This window comes from Micrasema longulum, unplaced genomic scaffold (assembly GCF_059751315.1).
Source record: "Micrasema longulum isolate JH-2025_06_02 unplaced genomic scaffold, ASM5975131v1 h1tg000498l, whole genome shotgun sequence".
Classification (NCBI taxonomy): domain Eukaryota; kingdom Metazoa; phylum Arthropoda; class Insecta; order Trichoptera; family Brachycentridae; genus Micrasema; species Micrasema longulum.
Genome location: NW_028277695.1, coordinates 339,931 through 359,394, shown reverse-complemented (window position 1 = coordinate 359,394; position 19,464 = coordinate 339,931). Strand labels below are relative to the sequence as shown.

Sequence of the window (19,464 nt, the reverse complement as noted above, 5' to 3'; positions counted from 1 at the left end):
GTCGCGCCTTGTGACGCTGCTTCACGACTGACTACGAGGTATGCTCTGGCACTCCGGTTAAATAGAACACAAGACGTGGGCTCAGTGTTGCATTTAGTGCATACATATATACCAAGATATAGTATACTTTCAATTAATCTTTTTATTAAAATTAATACAAAACATACCAACTAAATATCCCTCTATTGCCAGACATAAATATATCACAAAAGCCTAAAAAAAATAACTTAACAGAAAAATCATATTTAAATCAACAACTAGTTAAGGGTGAAGTCGGTTGGCCACCATCATGCTCCAGATAGAGCTAAGAGAAAATGTGTGCAGCTTAAGCATACATTCGAGCAGTGACACCCTGATCTAGCCTGTCTAATTAAATAATGACAGTTTTGACCCGGCGAGTGTGATTTTTACTTTGGATTTTTAGTGTTTTCTGCGCCACCACTGAAATTGTAAAATTCTGCCTTCAATTTTATTATTTTACTAATATAATACAAAGAACAACGAATAAAGCACTTAAAGTAACATTTAATTTTAATAAATATACTAGAACCACAGATTTATATAGAACAACAAAAATGCTCAATCTAGAGGAAACAGAAAAAAAAAGATATTTAAGGTAAAAAGGGTTAAAATAAAGACAAATATTAAATCTAATTTTAACTACAACATACATACAATAAATACAAGAGCATCAAATAATTTAATTTGCGAACAACCCAGGACTAACAGAAAAAGAAACAGTTTTGTGTATACAGCAATAAATTTTTACAATTCACTTTCTAATGACCTAAAAAATATACAAAACATATACGTACTTAAAAAACACCTAAATAAATCAGTTCTTACAGCCCGTGTGACGAGTCATGTGTGTTATTTTATCGACTTATTTAAACTATTGTGTTATTATATATAATATCCCCTCATACCAGCACTTTTGCTGATTGGGAATATTTCGTGCAATTAAAATATGTAATGTAATGTAATATGTAAAGTTTAAAAACCTTGTGTTTTGTCTTAAATAAATAAATCTCAATCTAATACGATGTTTTCATTCTTATACATTTTTTGTTGGTACATAAATTTCGTACTAGCATCGCGTTCTCTGCCCCCTAGAGAGCGTTTAAAATTATGCTTCTGATCTCTAAATTTCGATACTAGCATCTCGAGAGTCCCGATATCGAAGATGTCTCGAGAGTCTAAATTTCGGGTCTCGAGTCTCGAATAGAAGCCCTAGTCGTAAAACCCTTTAAAACTTTAAATGCCAAGATTTCCATATTCCTTTTTGTAAGCGGCTTTACATTTCTGTTCCAATAATTTGTTAATTAATTCGAGATAGCATGTTATTTCCTTTCAAATTAAACCGGTTATTAAATCATTTTCCAGATTGAATAATGAAATCTTTTATTGAATATTCATCTTTTTTTTTAAATAGCACTTAAAACGTTCATTAATTTAACAATAAACTGGTTTTTAGAAGTAAAAAACTCATTTTTATCAGAAATTTTGTATAATTGAAATAGAATATTGATTAATTACGATATTTTCATTTATTCAAGAAGAAAATTTTAAAATAATATTCTAACACACCACAAAATATACATAATTCACCTGCTTATTCTTCGTCGTCGTAGTGGTCTGCTGGGACTTGGGACGTCAGACGCCAGACACCAGTTGTATGTTAGGCCTCCATTCCTCCCGGTCCTGAGCCATGTTGAGAACTTTGCTGCGTTTAATGAGGACCCCGTTAGTTTATTTAGCCGATCAGTCTTGTCGGATACCGTCATGTCTCTCGCTCATCTTCAACTGACTATTACTTTCAGTAATTTACCTATTTTTTATTACGTTTTGAGAGGAAACCTTACAGAAAAATATTCGTATTTTTATTCATTTTTTATTGCTTTGATTTAAAATTGTTCAGCATTTTATAATTAAATTTTTAGTAACATAGCTAAATTCTAAGGTACAGCACAACAAAATTCCATTAGTTTAAGTAAATCATCATGTTGTTTGTGCACGTACGAATTGGTGAAATAATTAAGAAAAACACTTTTGTAGTTAACTTGATTTAACAATTATTGTCTTAATGAAAAAGTTGTATCACAAGCGGTTTCTAAAAAGTCGTTTTTAAGTTTAAGTCAAAATTAAACAGCGGAGTCCTGCCTTATCTGCAAGGTGCGTTTTAAAACATTGTATGTTAATTTCATACAAACATATATAAAACCAAAAGTTTTCATCGGTGTGATACATTCCGTTTAATACATCATGCATAAAATGTATTTTAAGATACAATAGAAGACAGAAAAAGTAAAATTTAACCATGTAATATATTGTTGGGAGATTGGTACTCGATTAATACTAGTATATATTGTAATACGTACTGTAATATGCATTGGTATACGAGTATTAATCGAATACCGACCTACCTACAATTATTATTATACATTTGAACATTGTGTTAATTATTTCTGGAAATTGTTCAAAATCATACTTTTCTATCTTAAAAGCCTTTATCAATTTATAGTGTTCACTTTAGTTGTATTATAAAATGTTTTTTAAGTACGCTATACATAGAATTTTAAATGTATTATAATTTTATGACACTCTATATTTATCAAATATTCATGGTGCGTTTTTAACAAAGTGAATAAATAAAACTAATATTTCGATGGTTTTTCTTTGTAAGAAATAATATTCAACAAATATAAATTCTTGGTTCCCCGCAATATTTTTTTCAGGAAATCTGGTGATTTAAAAAAAATTCAAAATGTAATTTATTAAATTGGCATATGATTCTTCTTATTAACTCAGGACGACATTTTTTACTCATTTGAAAACGATTTGGATTCGAAAAGAGAATTTAAGATTACTAAAACTGATTATATTTTAGTCTCCGTCTCAAATTAAAAAAACTGGTTTTTGTCACTTTTTTATTCAAAAGCATATCACGAGTCTCAAGGTAATGTGAACCAAGGAAATACATCTTCATTTTCTATATATATGTACATATATTATTAGTATCTTTATGCATTAAAAATTGAACTGACTGACGAACTTGTTAGGTTGATTCAATTATAAAAAATAATATGCAAAGTTTGTTTGATACGGTTTAAACTATTTTACTTTATTTCAAAAGTAAAAAAAAAAAAGTTTTCCATGGGGCTTATGTATACTACTTATGAACATAAATAATTTAAAATATATATTTGTTCGGCCGATTGAAAATAATACGAAATATTAAAATATTTGATATCTATGTATAGGTGTACCGCAAAAAAATACCTATTTTATAATATATTCAAACAAATATAGGTGTTCTGTTTGAACAAGCTAAGTTAGTAAAAGTTAGTAAACTAGCCAACCGGTCCAAGAACAGGATATTGTATAAATACCATATTTTTAATTTAATATTTTATTTTTTAAATAAGTTTTAAGTATTATATTTAGTTTCTCTGTTGACATTTTTTCTTGAGAAACACAATTTTAATTATTATAATTAAAATAGGTTCCCAAATATATATATTTTTGTTTTTACCACTTTTGATTTAGAGTTTTTCACCGATGGCTGGGTTCCTTCGTGACTGACAGATTAGAAGCGCTGTATGCCGAACCAAACATTGTACAAGTCATAAAAATAAGGAAATCACAATGGTCGGGCCATGTCCAAACAATGAATGATGATCGTACAACCATAACCAGTAAAATTCTTATTACCATTCCGCAAGGCCGACGAAGCACAGGCAGACTAAAATTAGATGTCTGGATTGTGTGGAAAGTGCCATGCGGGCAATTGGCCTGAAGAACTGGAGAACAGCTGCAGGTTGTACAGAAGAATTGAGACAGATTCTGAAGGAGGCCAGGGCCCACGACGGGCCGTAGCGCCACTGATAATAGTGATGGGACAATATTTTTTTTTAGTCTGACCATTCTTACGATGTGCGGAAAAACCAGTAACTGGTAAAAAGTGCTAAATTCAAAGTGGTCTAAACTAAATAAAGGAATTTTATTTATTATACTTATTTAAATATGGACAAGGATATTGAAAGGAGGGTTAGTGCCGGTAACAGAGTTAATGGTGCCTTAAAGTCTGTCGTAGCAAATAAGTGTCTATCGCAAGAGGCTAAATTAGCAGTTCATAATGGAGTTCTGGTACCAACCCTAATGTATGGAAGCGAAGCATGGAGTTGGAAAAAAAGGGACGAAAGTAGACTGAATGCTGTTGAAATGCGATCCCTCAGGCGAATGTGCGGAAAAACAATGTATGATAGGTGCCCTAATGTCGAAATTAGAACAGAATGCAAGGCTGAGTTAAGCATTATCGACAAAATTAAGAAAGGTCTTTTGCGATGGTTCGGTCATGTGAAGCGAATGAATGATGAAAGAACGGCTAAAAAGATTTATGATGCGAATGTGTCTGGTTGTAGAAGTCGAGGAAGGCCGAGAAAGACATGGCATGATCAAGTACAACAAATTCTTGAAAGTGGTCATGTGAAAAGTCGGAATAATCGACGTGCGTGCATGAGAAGATGTATGAATGTGAAGGAAGCAAAGGAAGTGTGCCAGGACAGAGTGGTGTGGCGTTCTATCCTCTCTGCCTACCCCTCTGGGGAAATGGCGTGATGGTTAGTTAGTTAGTTAGTTATACTTATTTCTAATTAGAAAAAATACGACTATTTCACTTCGGAACACAAGTACCACTTGTCACTGTCAGTTCGCTCTTAGTTAGTGCTTTTTAAATATAATTAAATCCAAACGATCGAATTCCTTATTTTATGTTGATATTTGTCTATTTACAAATCTCCTATCAATTAGTCTCAGTTTGATAACCGGCGGCTGCTTCAAAAGAATGTAAATGGTCGATCATCAAATAACTAAATTTAACATTGGAGACGCCATCTTTGTGTTCTTACGTTAATAAAACTAAACCTTTACAAAACTAAAATCCGTTTTTATTAATATAATCAATAAACAAGTTCCACAAATCTAAAAATAATTTACACAATTTTAATTTTACCTTCGAACTAGACACGATAAAAGAAAAATGTTTTACATAAAATGTCTCGTGAATTCAACAGTATGAAGTCCGGTAACGAACGAATTTTTAATTATTATTGATTTTCTTATTTTCTACAGCATAAGTCCGAAATCAAAAGTCCACATAATTTTCACGAAATCTTTTGGAAGAATTTGAAGTTAAAAGTATTAATAAAACATGGACATTAAATACAGGACAAATAGAAATTTTAATATATTTACAACAGAGAGGGGAAACATTTTTGAGAAGGGAATATGGAAGTCTAGGGATTTTCAGGGCTTATGACCTGTCATTGGCCAGTCTGCAAGCATTTTGACATACTCGAACATTGTTGAAATATAAATTATACGGTTACTAGGGACTAGGTACAGACTGTTTTTTTTTCGGTTTATTTTTTTTTACCAATTTCTCCAAAATAATATTCGTATTTAAAAAAGTTATAGTAATGAATAAATAATAGTTTTTGATGCTAAAAATACGATTCAAATGCTAACATAAAACTTAAAATAGGCATTATCTGAGAAACGTAAATTGAAGGATGTCCTGTTATGGATTGCATTGATGTAGCAATACAACGTAGCAGGAAAAATTGTAGTTTTTTAAGTGTTTACTATGCAACTCGGTTAGGCTTAGACTATATCCTGTCTGGGATTATGCATTTATAATATACGTTGAAAAACACTACAACTAATGATGTGAATTTTATAAGTCTATTAGAAATAATATTTATTATGTAACTTTATTATACTTTCAAGTTTGTTTGGTATAAAAATATGGTAAAGTTATTGATAAAAGGCAATCTTCAAATTAAAAATAAAAATATACGAAACGTAGTCATCGTATAACAGGGTCGTGGGAAATTTATTTTAGCGTAATATTTCACACCGAGATTAATTTATCAAGTAGATACTTGGATATATTTTTATAATCGCACGCTCGTTATGAAGTGCCATATTACGGAGGAATTAAACATGTAATAATACCTAAATATCACAAGTAGGTATTAAACTATATTATTTGCAGTGTCCTGTACTTAAAAATCATTCTGGTATGTAAATAATAATAGATATTAATGCGCAGTCCTCGCGTGGTCCTTGTTATTATTGAGTTTGGTTGAATTCCCTTGACGCCCTTAGTTTGATTTTATTCCGAATTTTGAAGTACGAAACCGTACCTAGCTACTACCCACCGCCACTTCACTTTGGGGTGAGATTTCCACCCCTCTGTCTCCCCTAACTCCTATGAACACGATTGAAATATATTCATTATAATTAAAAATAATAGCATATAAATTACGTATCGGATTATATTGCCAATAACGAGATTAACACATTCTTTTTTCAATTCACTTTTGTTCCAAATCTTTTTAAAAAATGTGTTATTTACATTTTCAAGTACTTTGTTTTTTATTTTATTTATTTATTAGAACAGGTACATTTTAATAAAAGGAAAAGTAAATAACCCGCTTAACCACGAAACCGGCTTTTCAGCAATTCAGTATATTTGAACGTAGTTATGCGGAAAGCAGCCATTCCACATTTTGGAAAAAAATAGATATTGGTGTTATCGGGTGCAACGCAAGGTCAATTCTAAGTTCTATTAAAAACAGACATGCCACTTTCAGACAAAAACGGTAATAATAACCTTTAAAAAATAAAATTTCTCAATTTGCAAAAAACACCCACAGCACTAGAAAAATCTTACAGTACTTTTAAAGTTATTAAAACTGGTAAATACGTTATTAAATTCTTGTTTATAATATTTAAAAAAAACTAATGTATTCATTGTTTATCATTTGTCAAAGTCAAAAACATTCCAACTGTTGTGTAGATTTGATTATTCACTATTTTTACAAATGTGCTATTATCTCAGTTTCACTTTTCTATGGCTGGCTGCTTTCTGTATAACTACGTTCATTTGATATTCGTTACTTTTTTATATTTCTGAATTTTATTATATATTTTTATTTTCACCCTAATATTTTTTCTTCTTCTTAAAAGCAAGTACTATGAAAAAAGGCAAAAGATTTCTATGTTTAGTTTATTTTCAATTTATCAACTTATTATTGGTCATGGAAATGATATTTTTATAAAATATTAAAAATTAAATAGTATCGCGTGATTAAAAACTTCCAGGAAAACATATTTTTACTATATCATAAATGCAGGTATACACAAACAATCCCTAGAGGTGCAACTAACCCGACCAGACAAAATGTTTTTTAATATTATTTATCATTTGTCTTTATGGTATATTATAGTATTTACGTAATTTATTTATGTATTCAAAAATAGAAAAATTATTGATCGCACTATAAATCATATAACTTCGAAGTAATCTCAAACATATAAAAAGTGTTTTAAAATATTACGCCATAGTTTAAATATACATACGCAAGGTTAATCAGTTGTCACATAATAAATAAATAAATATCGTAAATCAGGAATATAAACATCACTGCTTTTCAATGCATAAAATAAGTTATAAACCATGTAGACGAATATAATTTCCGAAACTGTTTATTTCAAACTCTGGATCATTGACTGCGAAAATTTGAAATACTGTGAGGGATGATGAATTGTGAATTGTTCACGAGAAATAAGAGAAAACTGAAAATAAAAATATACTTGTTTCTAGTTTGTGTTTATGTGGTATTGATTAATATAGTAGAAAAAATATAGATCTCGAATAAGTAATAATAAATTTTTAAAAATAGAATTATTATTTTCTCAAATTATCTTTTCCCCCTCTTAAACAAAATCACTTTGTTCATACAGCATTTGAAATTTCAGCCAATGATATATTTTTTACCTTACCGAAGTAGTACAACACATATTTTATTATTTTATTTTATTTTACTAACATAAACAGCGAATCTGACTTTTACAAAAATTTATAATACTTACATATTTGGCTTAATAAAAAAATAAAAAAATAAGTGTCCTTTTACCCAAGATTTATAAAAAAATTAAACCTAAAATTTATACAAGATTTGTAAAAAAAAAAATTAACACAAAAATTATACAAAATGTTCAGTAGTGCGGCCGCCCCGACAATTCTTCTCCAACTCTCCCTTGACTGTGCCGCACGCAGCGATCCAACTGCTGAGGTGCCTGCCGCTGTCCGAACCTGGGTCCCGATTACAATGGCAAGTTAACAAAGTTACCTTTGACTGCCAATTAAGAAAAACCGATATTTGAGTATAAAAATGAGTATATTTGCGTGAAAATTTGAAGTATCTTCGTCGGTAACCTATAATTAAACATGTTTAGAAGAAAAAATTGTATGCATACTCATACTCTGCTCTTCATGAAGAAAACTTATTTTTTCTTTGTAGATAAATTTGAAGACAAATGTTAACTTCCCATTGTAATCGGGGGCCAGGAGGGCAATTACAAAGGCTATCTTCATCGGTACATACCGAGACGGTATACTAAACTTCTGTAATATCTCTATCTCTATCTACCTCGATATGCTCCACCGACTTGGCATCTCGACATCATATGATCTAATTCAACCAATAAATGACGCCGAAAATTACTCCACGTTCCAAACATAATGAAATAGTTCTCATTGATAATTTAAATAGTTCTTATTGATAATTTAAATCGCGGGTTCGATTACCGCTAGTTCCAACAAAGAAATTTAATTATAATAATAAAAATACTTTTATAGTTTTATTCCACTTTTATTTATAATTTTTTTACCAGTGACCGGGTTTCGTCGTGACCGACATCGTCAGACTGGTGACTGGTGAAAAGCGGAATAAAACTATAAAAGTAATTTTATTATCATAATTAAAATGCAGTTCCACCAAGAAATGTCAGTAGAAAAACTTAATAAAAAGAAATTTAAGAATTTATTTTTGTTTAGCGTCGCGCCGCCGTAGTGCGGTTCAACCTTTAGCGGGTTTTTTTTTAAATCACAAAAAAGCGAATGCTTTATTTCTGCAGACGCTCCAGATTCCAAACGATCAATGAGTTCAGTATTGGCGTCAAGATTACAAATATAATACATAGTTTACCTTATCGATTTTAAAAGTCGTGGTATTTCGTTCAATTATATAATAACACACGTGAAATCTATTACCACACTTTATTGTGGAACTATCAGGCTATGGGCATTTAAATCGAAATATCCTCCCACATATTTTCTCTACACATGACTCGCGGGTTCGGCATCCCTCGTGTGCTGATATTTGGGGCGAACTAATAACAAGTGCATCCCCTAGCCGCAAATCCCTTAATATATACACTATACATGGAATATAAATATGTGCATCTGGAGGGTGGCAAGTGGCCGAATTGCACTGATCAAATGCACTAGTCACATGTCAACAATGTTAACAAGAAAAATATTTTCACAGTAACAGTTGTTGTGTTTGCTTAACTAATTTTAAAAAAGCTATCTTATCAACTTGAATTCAACCGATATTTCTATATTTTCATGAATAGGTTGCTATATTACGTTTGACAAATATTTCTGCGAGTTCGAACTGTCATTAGGGTCGCAGTGAGTCTCATTTTGCTGGATGGTGTGATTCTATAGAGTCCTGCGAACGCCCAGTTGCTTTCACTACAACAACAACACTCCAACTCGTAAGCGTCCACGTCGCGAACCCTGGGCAGATAACGAGAGGATAAAGGCGAGTTTCTGTCGCCTCAAAACCAAAACCAACCAGCTAAGGAAAGGTAACTCCTATAAAAAAAACCACCAGAGAAGGCAACGGGAAACCACTCTTCCTTCATATTTTCCCAGGAATCACTATGGCGAGTACATCCAATTTCATTTCATTTCTTTTTTTTGCACCACAACAGGCCAGGAGGCCCAATTACAGTGGTGAATTACATTATGCCAAGATGCTTCCGCTGTAGTGATCGCCAACATCAGGGGGACCTGACAAGGCACCACAAGAAGAAAAATTATTTCTGATTGTACAAAAGGATAATGTTATTTGAATATTATGTGTATTTTTATTACTCTGTGGTACTTCTTGATTTATTTTAGTTTTTAGTACAAAGGTAGGACAAATATGCAAAAACAAAGATAATCATTGAGTTATTTTGAGTTTAACAAAACTTAATTTTTCAAATAAATATAACATTTAAGTCAGTGTAAGTCCCTCTCCAATCACAAGAGCTTATCTCTTTATCGGAGAGAAAGAAGAGAATTAAATATATGGTTAAATTGTTAAAAATATACTTATAATACATGAAATAATATTAAATTAATACATATTTACAAATGTATTAAATACTATATGTAAGCTAATTCTACCAAAAAAGAGAGATTCTCGTGATTCAGAGAGGAGTGTATTTTAAAAACGCATCAAATTTATCAACATTCCCTTTCCGTACCTAATGGTGCATAGGGCATTGCATTGGTACACTAATCACAGCGTATCTCAATTATTTCTATTACATTAAGGTAAGGTGATCAGTATTACGCTTCAGGTAGCAGTGTAGGGACTATGAAATATTCTAGTAAAAAACACCCTTTTAAATAATATTTCATATCAACCATGTCGGGAATCGAACCGGAGACCTCTTGCATGGTAGGCGAATGCGCTGACCATTACACCACGAGGCCGTCAAACGCATCGAATTACGTGAACAATAAAATAAAATTTAATCAAAATAAACTTATATTAAAAACACTTCGTGATTTTCCGTGTCAAATCATTTACTTACATTACTTCTTTCGTATTTATTTTGTGTAAAATTGATTTATTATAATAATAATACTGACCGGTTTCATGACACGTTTGTTTTGATGAACAAAGAAAAATATTATTTTTTTCAAAACCAGTTGGTACACTAATTTTAATTTGGTGATTTCATTCAAAATAAATCATCAAATTGTTTTTTTTTATATAAATAATTATCAAATATATGTTAATAATTTTACATAACCATTTACCGACTATCAGTTTAGAGACCTACCCGTCTCTTCGTCACACTAATTACACTAACTAAACATGCTTTTAGTAGCTAACACTAATTACTTCTTACTTACACGGTTCTTCTTGAAACCGGCAGACGTAGAAAAAATAGTAAGTTCATATTTTTAAAAAAATTGTCACGAATTTTTTAAATAATTAAATAAATACATAAAATAAAATTTTCTAACATTTAATAAAATGATTGACGACAAAGTTAATGCTTTAAATATTAATAAATCTAAATTCATTAAACATTGCTTAATGGCACCACAGGAGATGAGACGTTTGCGTTCCCTAAGCCGCGATTATAAACGGCTATCTTCATCGGTATATACTGAGACGGTATAAACTAATAGCGATATATATGTATGAAAATTCAAAGTATCTTTGTCGGTAACCGGTAATTGAATATGTTTAGAAAAAAAATGTAAACATATTCTATTTTTCATTCACAAAACTTCATTTATCTTTATTTTTATCTACAAAGTAAAATTAAGTTTCCTGTATGAAAAACAGAATATGCATACATTTTTTTCTTTTAAACATGTTCAATTATAGGTTACCGATGAAGATACTTTACATTTTTATGCAAATATACTCATCGATTTGTCTTATAGACAGTCGATGATAACTCTGTTAACTTCCCATTGTGATCGGGGCTCTGAAAGCACACGGAGGCTGCTAAAGATAAAATGCTACTTTAATTATGTATTCATTTCGGCAACTTGTTTTCAGCTTGTTTTTACGGATACCAAGTAAATTAAATACTATTAATATTCATAATGTTTTACAAATATTAATGATGATATTTAATTTTTAATAATCATCATCATAATTCCCTTTCCGCATCTAATGGTGCAAAGGGTGCTGGATTGGTACACCAATCGCAGCATATCTCGATCAATTTTGTTACATGAAGGTAAAGTGATCAGTCTTACGCTTCAGGTACCAGTCCAGGGACCATGAAATATTTTAGTGAAAAAACACCCTTTTAAATAAATATTTCATATCAACCATGTCGGGAATCGAACCCGAGACCTCTTGCATGGTAAGCAAACGCGCTTATCAAATCATTAAAAAATAAAACAAGAAAGTAAACATGTTTAACAGATTATTAGCATGAATATACTACGACAGAGGATAAAGAACATTTTATAGAACATTTACAGGGCTTATGGCCTCTCATTTGCTGGTTTAAGTAGCCACTTTACACATTGTAACATTAACCATCCTGCCGATATTTGAACATCCAAATTCTTTCAATTCTTCCATTTGTTGATCTTTGTGAAGTTAAAGTGCTGAGGCCTTTATTCATGCGGGTGAGATTCTGACTGAATTATTTTTCCTTCATACCAAAAACGCCCGAAAATCCTTTTTAATTTTTACATTTCCTCTTAGACCAGCAGGTTTTATCAGCAATATTTTGAGTTTGTCAAATTTTTATAAACAAGAAATGGATTTAACTCTCTTGGGAGCCATCAATATGAATATATTACAACAGAAATTAGGAACATTTTAGGAACACATAGGTCATCAGCCCTGTAAATTTTTTTTTTTTCTTAGCGAGCAGCTTAAAGCTGATATTATTGATTGATGATTAAATCTATTTAAACGAAAGTTAGTCGTTGGCGCACTTTAACTTTTCCGAAAACAAATCTAGTCCATTTTTGAACCCATTGAGACTACACATTGAGATCAGCTCTTGTGGCAGCTTATTCCAACCATCAACAACCCTAACGCTCAGGAAATGCTTCCGTGCATTTAGATTGAATTTCGTTTTCTCCAGCCTGAAACTGTGGTTTCGAAGACAAGCATCTTGTTTAAGCTTGAACATGGGATCCAAATTTGGGCACTTTGGGCAAAAATGCCTGGACTTCAATGGGATGGGTTGTTTAATGATTCGATGTGGGTTTGCCAACTTATTTCAAATAAAACTGGTTTATTGGATACCATTTTAGTATTAATATTAATGTGATTTATTTAAAATAACTATGTTCATTGGGATAAAATTTTATCAAAACAATAACCGACAAAAACTACACATAAATGTTTTTCTATTCCGAGGACAATAAAAATTCATTAGAATTCTACATTTGACGCATTAAAACTCAAATTATTTAAAGCTTTAAAATTTTATTAAAAATTGACATTAAAATATATCGGTTTGCCTTTTTAAAATAACCAGTACATATGTAAAAAATTTCAAAAGTAAACATTAAATTTTTTTATATTAATTGTTACAGGCAAAATTACAAGCAACAAAAATTCATTCATAAAATACTGGACATCAAAAAAGAATAAGCTTATGAATTTCGATAGGGATCTCGATGTAATGCGGTTAATACGTCCGTAATTTCCTTAAATATTTTTATCTCTAAATGTGCATTGTAGTAATAAATACATTCGCAACTCCGATACGATCTCCGTCGAAGCATAATGAATATAGTAACATTTTATATTCCTCATACCCGTCCTGTCCTTTCATTCGGTACTAGCTCCATTCACACTTGCATTGAAAAGTTTAGCCGGCAATCCATTTGGCCCAGCAAGGGTGGCAGATGGCGCTTTGTATGGAGCAACCCCAACCCAACAACCCTCCCCTCTACCAAACATTACATCAATGTAGTTAGTAGTTAAGTACATACGTCAAATCCACCGACTTCGACTTCGCGGATAGTTAAAATATTTAAACGAAAAATAAAAGCGCACTTTCGTTTATGCGTAACGAATTGAAAATTCTAAAACCATGTATGCAAAAAAAACAATTAGCTTATACTGCATATTCGGTTGTTGAATTACACGGTCACGTCGGCGTCTGTTACCCCTAAATACCACATATTTAATACGGGTTAATCGAAATTATTTAAACAAAATGAAGAAAAAAAAATAAAGTTCACAAAACCTTTATGTATACAAATATGTCGGTATAAAAAAAATTAAAATTACACCGGTTAAAAATATTATTATTAATTAATTGCAATTTATTAGGTATTTAACACAAAAGAAACACTGTAGACAATCATGATTTTTATTTACGGAACTTTACGCAATTTTATCATACCTTTTATTACAGGAAATAAAAAATATAGTTTTAAAAAGTAAAAGATTAAAGATTAGCAATAAAAAACCAGTATTAAAATACAATCTTTTATAAATATGGATATTGTGTTTAATTTGATCTACTATAAAAACGTAATTTAATATGTTGTGTTAAATTTTGTAATTATTTATTTACGCCAATCCTTTGTGCATAATTAGTATGAGTAGGTTTATGAATAAATTTTGTAAAACAACCTTAGAAAACAAAGAAATGATCTGTGAAGTATTGTGAAACGACGGATTTATTTCATGGCTATGTTGATCTACCATATATACAACCATATATCGTAAACTTATTAGTCATAGTAGCTACCTATTGAATATTAATTTACTGGTACATTGTATAAATGAAGAAAATGGTTAAAAAAACCAAGGTACAAAAAAAACTTCGTATTTTATTTTTAAAGCAATTGCTTTTTGATTTTCCAATCGATATAATTTCTATCGAGTGTTTGAAATAATTGCAATATATCGACCAATTCTCACCAATATTGAAAAAGAACCCGTTTCATTGTTTCAACCACTAATTATTATTTGAAAGAACGCATACTTTCGAAACCGGCAGCATTTTTGTCATGATATTGTGATCAGGTATTATTTTTAAATAATTAGTTCGACTAATTATTAATGAATATGTATTTAATGATATAATAAAATTAAACAATTATTTCATAAGCGCGTTAAATGCAAAGCATACTCAAATAGTTTATTTGTAAAAAATCTAATGATTTATGTACATATTTTAAATACGGAAGAATAAATTCAACCGTAAATGAATATTGAATTACGAACCTCGCTTTTAAAAATGTCCACTTTTTATTGAACTCCAATAAAAAAATAAATCTTTCCATGATTTATTTCACGGAGATGACGCTTAAATTAACTGTGGTCCGGGTATCATAAATCCGTGCCCCTGTCGAATCTCGTCGATTGTTATATTTTTTGAATAATTCAAATTTACCTTCGAATCGAAGCTTTCACCTAGCATTTTCTTCAAATCTTGTTTATCAATATTATCAGCCGAAGTTTCGAAACTTTTTATTTGGCGATAAGTATTTAACGACTCAGAATCTGGAATATCTAAGTCATTTTGATTTATATCCATTCTTTCTGGCTTATCTTCGTATATTTGATATTTATTCAACTTAATTTTCGGATATACATTCAGGTATATTAGCATTTGCACCGGAGTATTTTTATTGACTTTGGGGTGACGCTCGTATTGCATATTATGTAAATTTTTCTGGGGATTTCGGTAAATCGCTAACCGAGGTCTATTCGCCTTGGAAGTGTCAGCGTTATAATGAGTACTCGATCGGTAATACTCGGGAATGACATTGTTGTAAGTATTAAGATAATTTGGATTTGCATAAATGTCATTTGGCGCGTATGGAGGATAAAATATCGGCCTTAAATTTGGCTGTACCGCCGTTATTGTTTCAACGGGTTCCTTTAGGTGTTCCGGAAATGCCATAACCTCTTCGTCTTGCTGATTAACAGGATACACATCGAGCATCACGCTGAAAGGTCTCTTATTTATTTTCTTATTTGTTTTAGTCGAAGTAGAAAAACCTTCGATCTCGCGGTAATCGTCTTCAGTCTGAGCAGTATACGATACGCCGTGGTTCAAATTATGAAGCGTCGCGACCTGTTGATATCCTCCGGCATTATAACAACTATATCCCTGACAACCTCTTGGCCTTTTTATTGTTTGAACCGATGTCGGTGAGAATCGAAACATTTTTTCAGCTAACATGTTTATATCACCGGGTTGCGATGGTTTGTACTGAAATAACGGGTCCGTATTGTACGCGTGACCATTTAAGGAAGAGTCTCGAAATTTGCTGGCCTTTCCGCGTTCACGAACATCGTCGTCCTCTTGTTGCGGTGTTTCAACACTTTTAGGATTCTTATAAACTCCGGAGAACTTGACGCGCCTTTGTGGGTTAACAATATTTCCTCCTTCGTACATTTTTTCACTTACAAACTTTATAAATTGTTGGATATTAGATTCATCGTACTTCATTTGTTTGTTGACTCGGGAAAACATTCCGGAACCATTCTGGAATGGAGCGGGTCGGGGGCTCCTGTACTCAAATCCAAATGGCCGAGAATGTCTTGTTCCGCCTGATGACGTGTTTGTGTGTTTCTTCGTTACGTTGCCATGAAGATTTGTATCAGCCAGATAAGAGTCAGAAATAGTTTCTTCGCTGAATGGCCGCGGCGGTGGCGTGTAATTATATTCACTCGTTACTGTCATACTAATTTCTGAATGGTTTTTATCTAGAGCATTTTGCACAAACGTGTAATTAGTTTTGTTCGTTTCTTTCTGAACGACTTTTTCTGAGGATGCGGGTATTGCTATCTCTTTCAAGTTTTTTCCGAAGCTTTCTATATCCAATGAAACAACTAACTCGGTGGAAAACCAACAGAAAATCCAAAATCCGGAAACCTTGAAAAGGAAACATATAGTCAACACCGCGATCATTTGATGCTTACCTGGCCTATCTGAAAAAACTTAATTAAATCAATTTATTTCGAACATCCTAATATTTTAATGAATGAAATTGCAGAGTACAATTGAATGCTTGCTAATATTACATAAAAGACGTTTTTTCGATTTGAAACGAAATTAATATTTCTATGAGAAAATCAGTAGAATGCGAGCATAATGTATAATACGTGTACTACGATATGTATTTAAAAAAAAAAATTGAACAAGAACTTTGATGGGCTCCGTAAAATTGGAATTTTAGTTTACAAGCCTAAGCCGGATGTCATCCGTCACAATAGATCTTTACAGGACGTCAGGAGCTTGCATATGCACAGAACTGACCCCCACCTCTAAGAATAAGAATTCTAGTGTCAGTAAAAGCATTTAACATTTTTTGTGCCAGTTTCTTTCGTGTGTACACAAAACGCTGAAAAATCCTATGATATAATAAATATATAAAACTCAATTCGCCTTAAAAAATGGTATATCATATTTAGACATCTTTCAACAGAATTTGTAAGTTATTTGCTAGAGTTTTTATTCACGTGTTATTAAAAAATAAATACAAAACATATTTGTCCCGATTAACCATTAAATAATAGTTTGTCATCGGGTGCTCATACATTGCTTTTCATTAAGATTCAAATAAAAGAGTACAGACATATTATGTCTGTACTCTTTCTGTGTTTGTACACATAAAATAATGAACATGAATATTTATTTTGTTTTTGATGCTTTCAAAAAATAAAAAAATTATATTAAGATGAAACAGAAAAAAGTCAATCAAACCAGATAAAATTGTTTTAAATATTTTTTTAGAAGTAAAAAAGGGGAAAAAATACAATTGGATTATAGAATAAACATTATACTTGAATATATTTGAAACTTTAGAAAAAAAGAAGAAAAAATAGTGGGTTCTCATAAATGCAACCAAAACAAGATGAAATATAAAAATCAATCATTTTTTTTCATTTATAAACATTTTAATTTAACTATTAGAAAAATAAAATGTACTTATTTCATGATTTATATATAAATAAAACGCAACCTTTCAAATGAGAAAAAATACTCAATGAGCATCGTTCGATAATAAAAAGCGTTCAAATAAGCGGCTGCTGTTTTGTAAAAAAATTGACACTCAAGTGTTAACTAATTACATATGTAGGTATGTACAATGGCAATATTTATTACATACCGGTAGTCAAATACGTTCATAGTAAAAGTATATTTAACTCTGATTGCTTATTAAATCAAATTAAGATTGATAAATTATAAAAATGTTGAACGATGATACAATACCATACGAGTATATCATAAAGACGATGCTAATAATTAAAAAATATCCTTATCATCAAACCCTTATCCGCATCTGATGGCGCATTGCTAAAGTAAATGTAGTATATCTCAATCATCTGTTACAAAAAGGTGAGGCGATTAGTCTTACGATTCACGTGCCAGTCCAGGGACAGTGAAATATTGCAGTGTAAAACCACCTTATAGATAAATTTCATGTCGACCCTTTCAGGAATCAAACCCAGGACCCCAAGCTCGGTAAGCGAACGCGCCAACCACTACACTTAGAGGCGGAGTTATCTGCACTTGATTTCCTTTTTCAAGATTTTCACCTGATAATTGCCATCGATTAAAAAACACTCGTCCGATGTTCTGATTCTATTTCACACATAGAACTTTATTCTTTATCTTCCTGCACACGAACAAAATACATAAATATTTTTATTCTTTGAAGTTCTTACCAAAATCATTCTCGAAACAGATGACATGCCTTAGATCAACTGAACAGTAGTCCATCCCAATATACAACAAAATGTCAGCAGCACATTTTTTCAAATTATAACGATGACGCTATAATTTATTGATAAATTGGTGATTTTTATATTTGCTTAATGATTTGTACTTTGAAACTAAAACCAGATGACTTCTTCAACGTAAAACCACGCCAGAAATGACTCTCGTAGCAGTATCGTAAAATGATGGTACAATAAAATGTGTTATCTCTTATGCATCTTTACAGTTTCTTGACATAAAGAGAGGTGCTACGCAAAAGTAAAACACTAAACAATTCTACCCACTGATACCATTTCAACAGAGATGTGAAACTTCTTTGAGTAAAGAATACAAAAGTCTAAATATTTATAGTAGTCGAGTTTAAGTATTTCTTTTCTTTCCAAAACACAAAGCAGAAAAATATTTTTTATTGTAAACAGGGTTTTGACCTCCAACGTCCATGCGCTTTGTAGTTCTTATTTTTTATTTTAATTTAAACACAGATCGAGACGCTTGGGTTAATATCCTCGTAATCAGCAGGAGTCTATAAATTATGGTATTTTTTCATACATATACCTACGTATTATAAATATATTTATCTGCATGTCGTTAGGGTTGTTAGTTGTAAGGAATTTATTTAAATATATAGATAGGTAAACATACGTATTGAATATTTTTTATTTTTTATATTGATTTTAATAGTCTCGTTAATCAACCGCTTCGGAGAAATATTTGGTATAACACTTTCGTGTTATGAATATCTTTAAATTTAAGTCTTAATTCTTATTTATTTAAATATACCAATTCTTTTGAATTTTTTGTTTAAAAAAAGATAGTTTCATGAGATGGAACCTACAAACTGTTTTTTTTATTTATTAATAAAATGAAACGCATGATTTATTTTTTCATACCTTTATGAAATATAAGTATGGATGGGTGCGCGTGAATTGATTTGAGGTTAAATGAGAAAGATAAATTACAAATGAAGCTATTAATTGAGTAGATACACGCAAGTTACATCCTTACAATTTTGTACAGAAGGAATTTACAATATCGAACACTGGCGAGGAGCTGGTGGATGGGCGACACAAATGCCAAGATAAAATGTACATA

General features: G+C 31.2%; 1 protein-coding gene across 1 annotated transcript; it reads right to left on the bottom strand.

The window, feature by feature from the left end:
- Nucleotides 1-14,739: 14,739 nt before the first annotated feature.
- On the bottom strand, nucleotides 14,740-18,672 carry LOC148281102 (uncharacterized). Its single transcript, XM_088227305.1, has 2 exons — nucleotides 18,321-18,672; nucleotides 14,740-16,524 (listed from the first exon to the last, which is right to left on the bottom strand). Exons 1-2 carry the CDS (start codon nucleotides 18,345-18,347, stop codon nucleotides 14,947-14,949), a joined length of 1,605 nt encoding a protein of 534 aa, XP_088083431.1. The 5' UTR covers nucleotides 18,348-18,672; the 3' UTR covers nucleotides 14,740-14,946.
- Nucleotides 18,673-19,464: the final 792 nt, after the last annotated feature.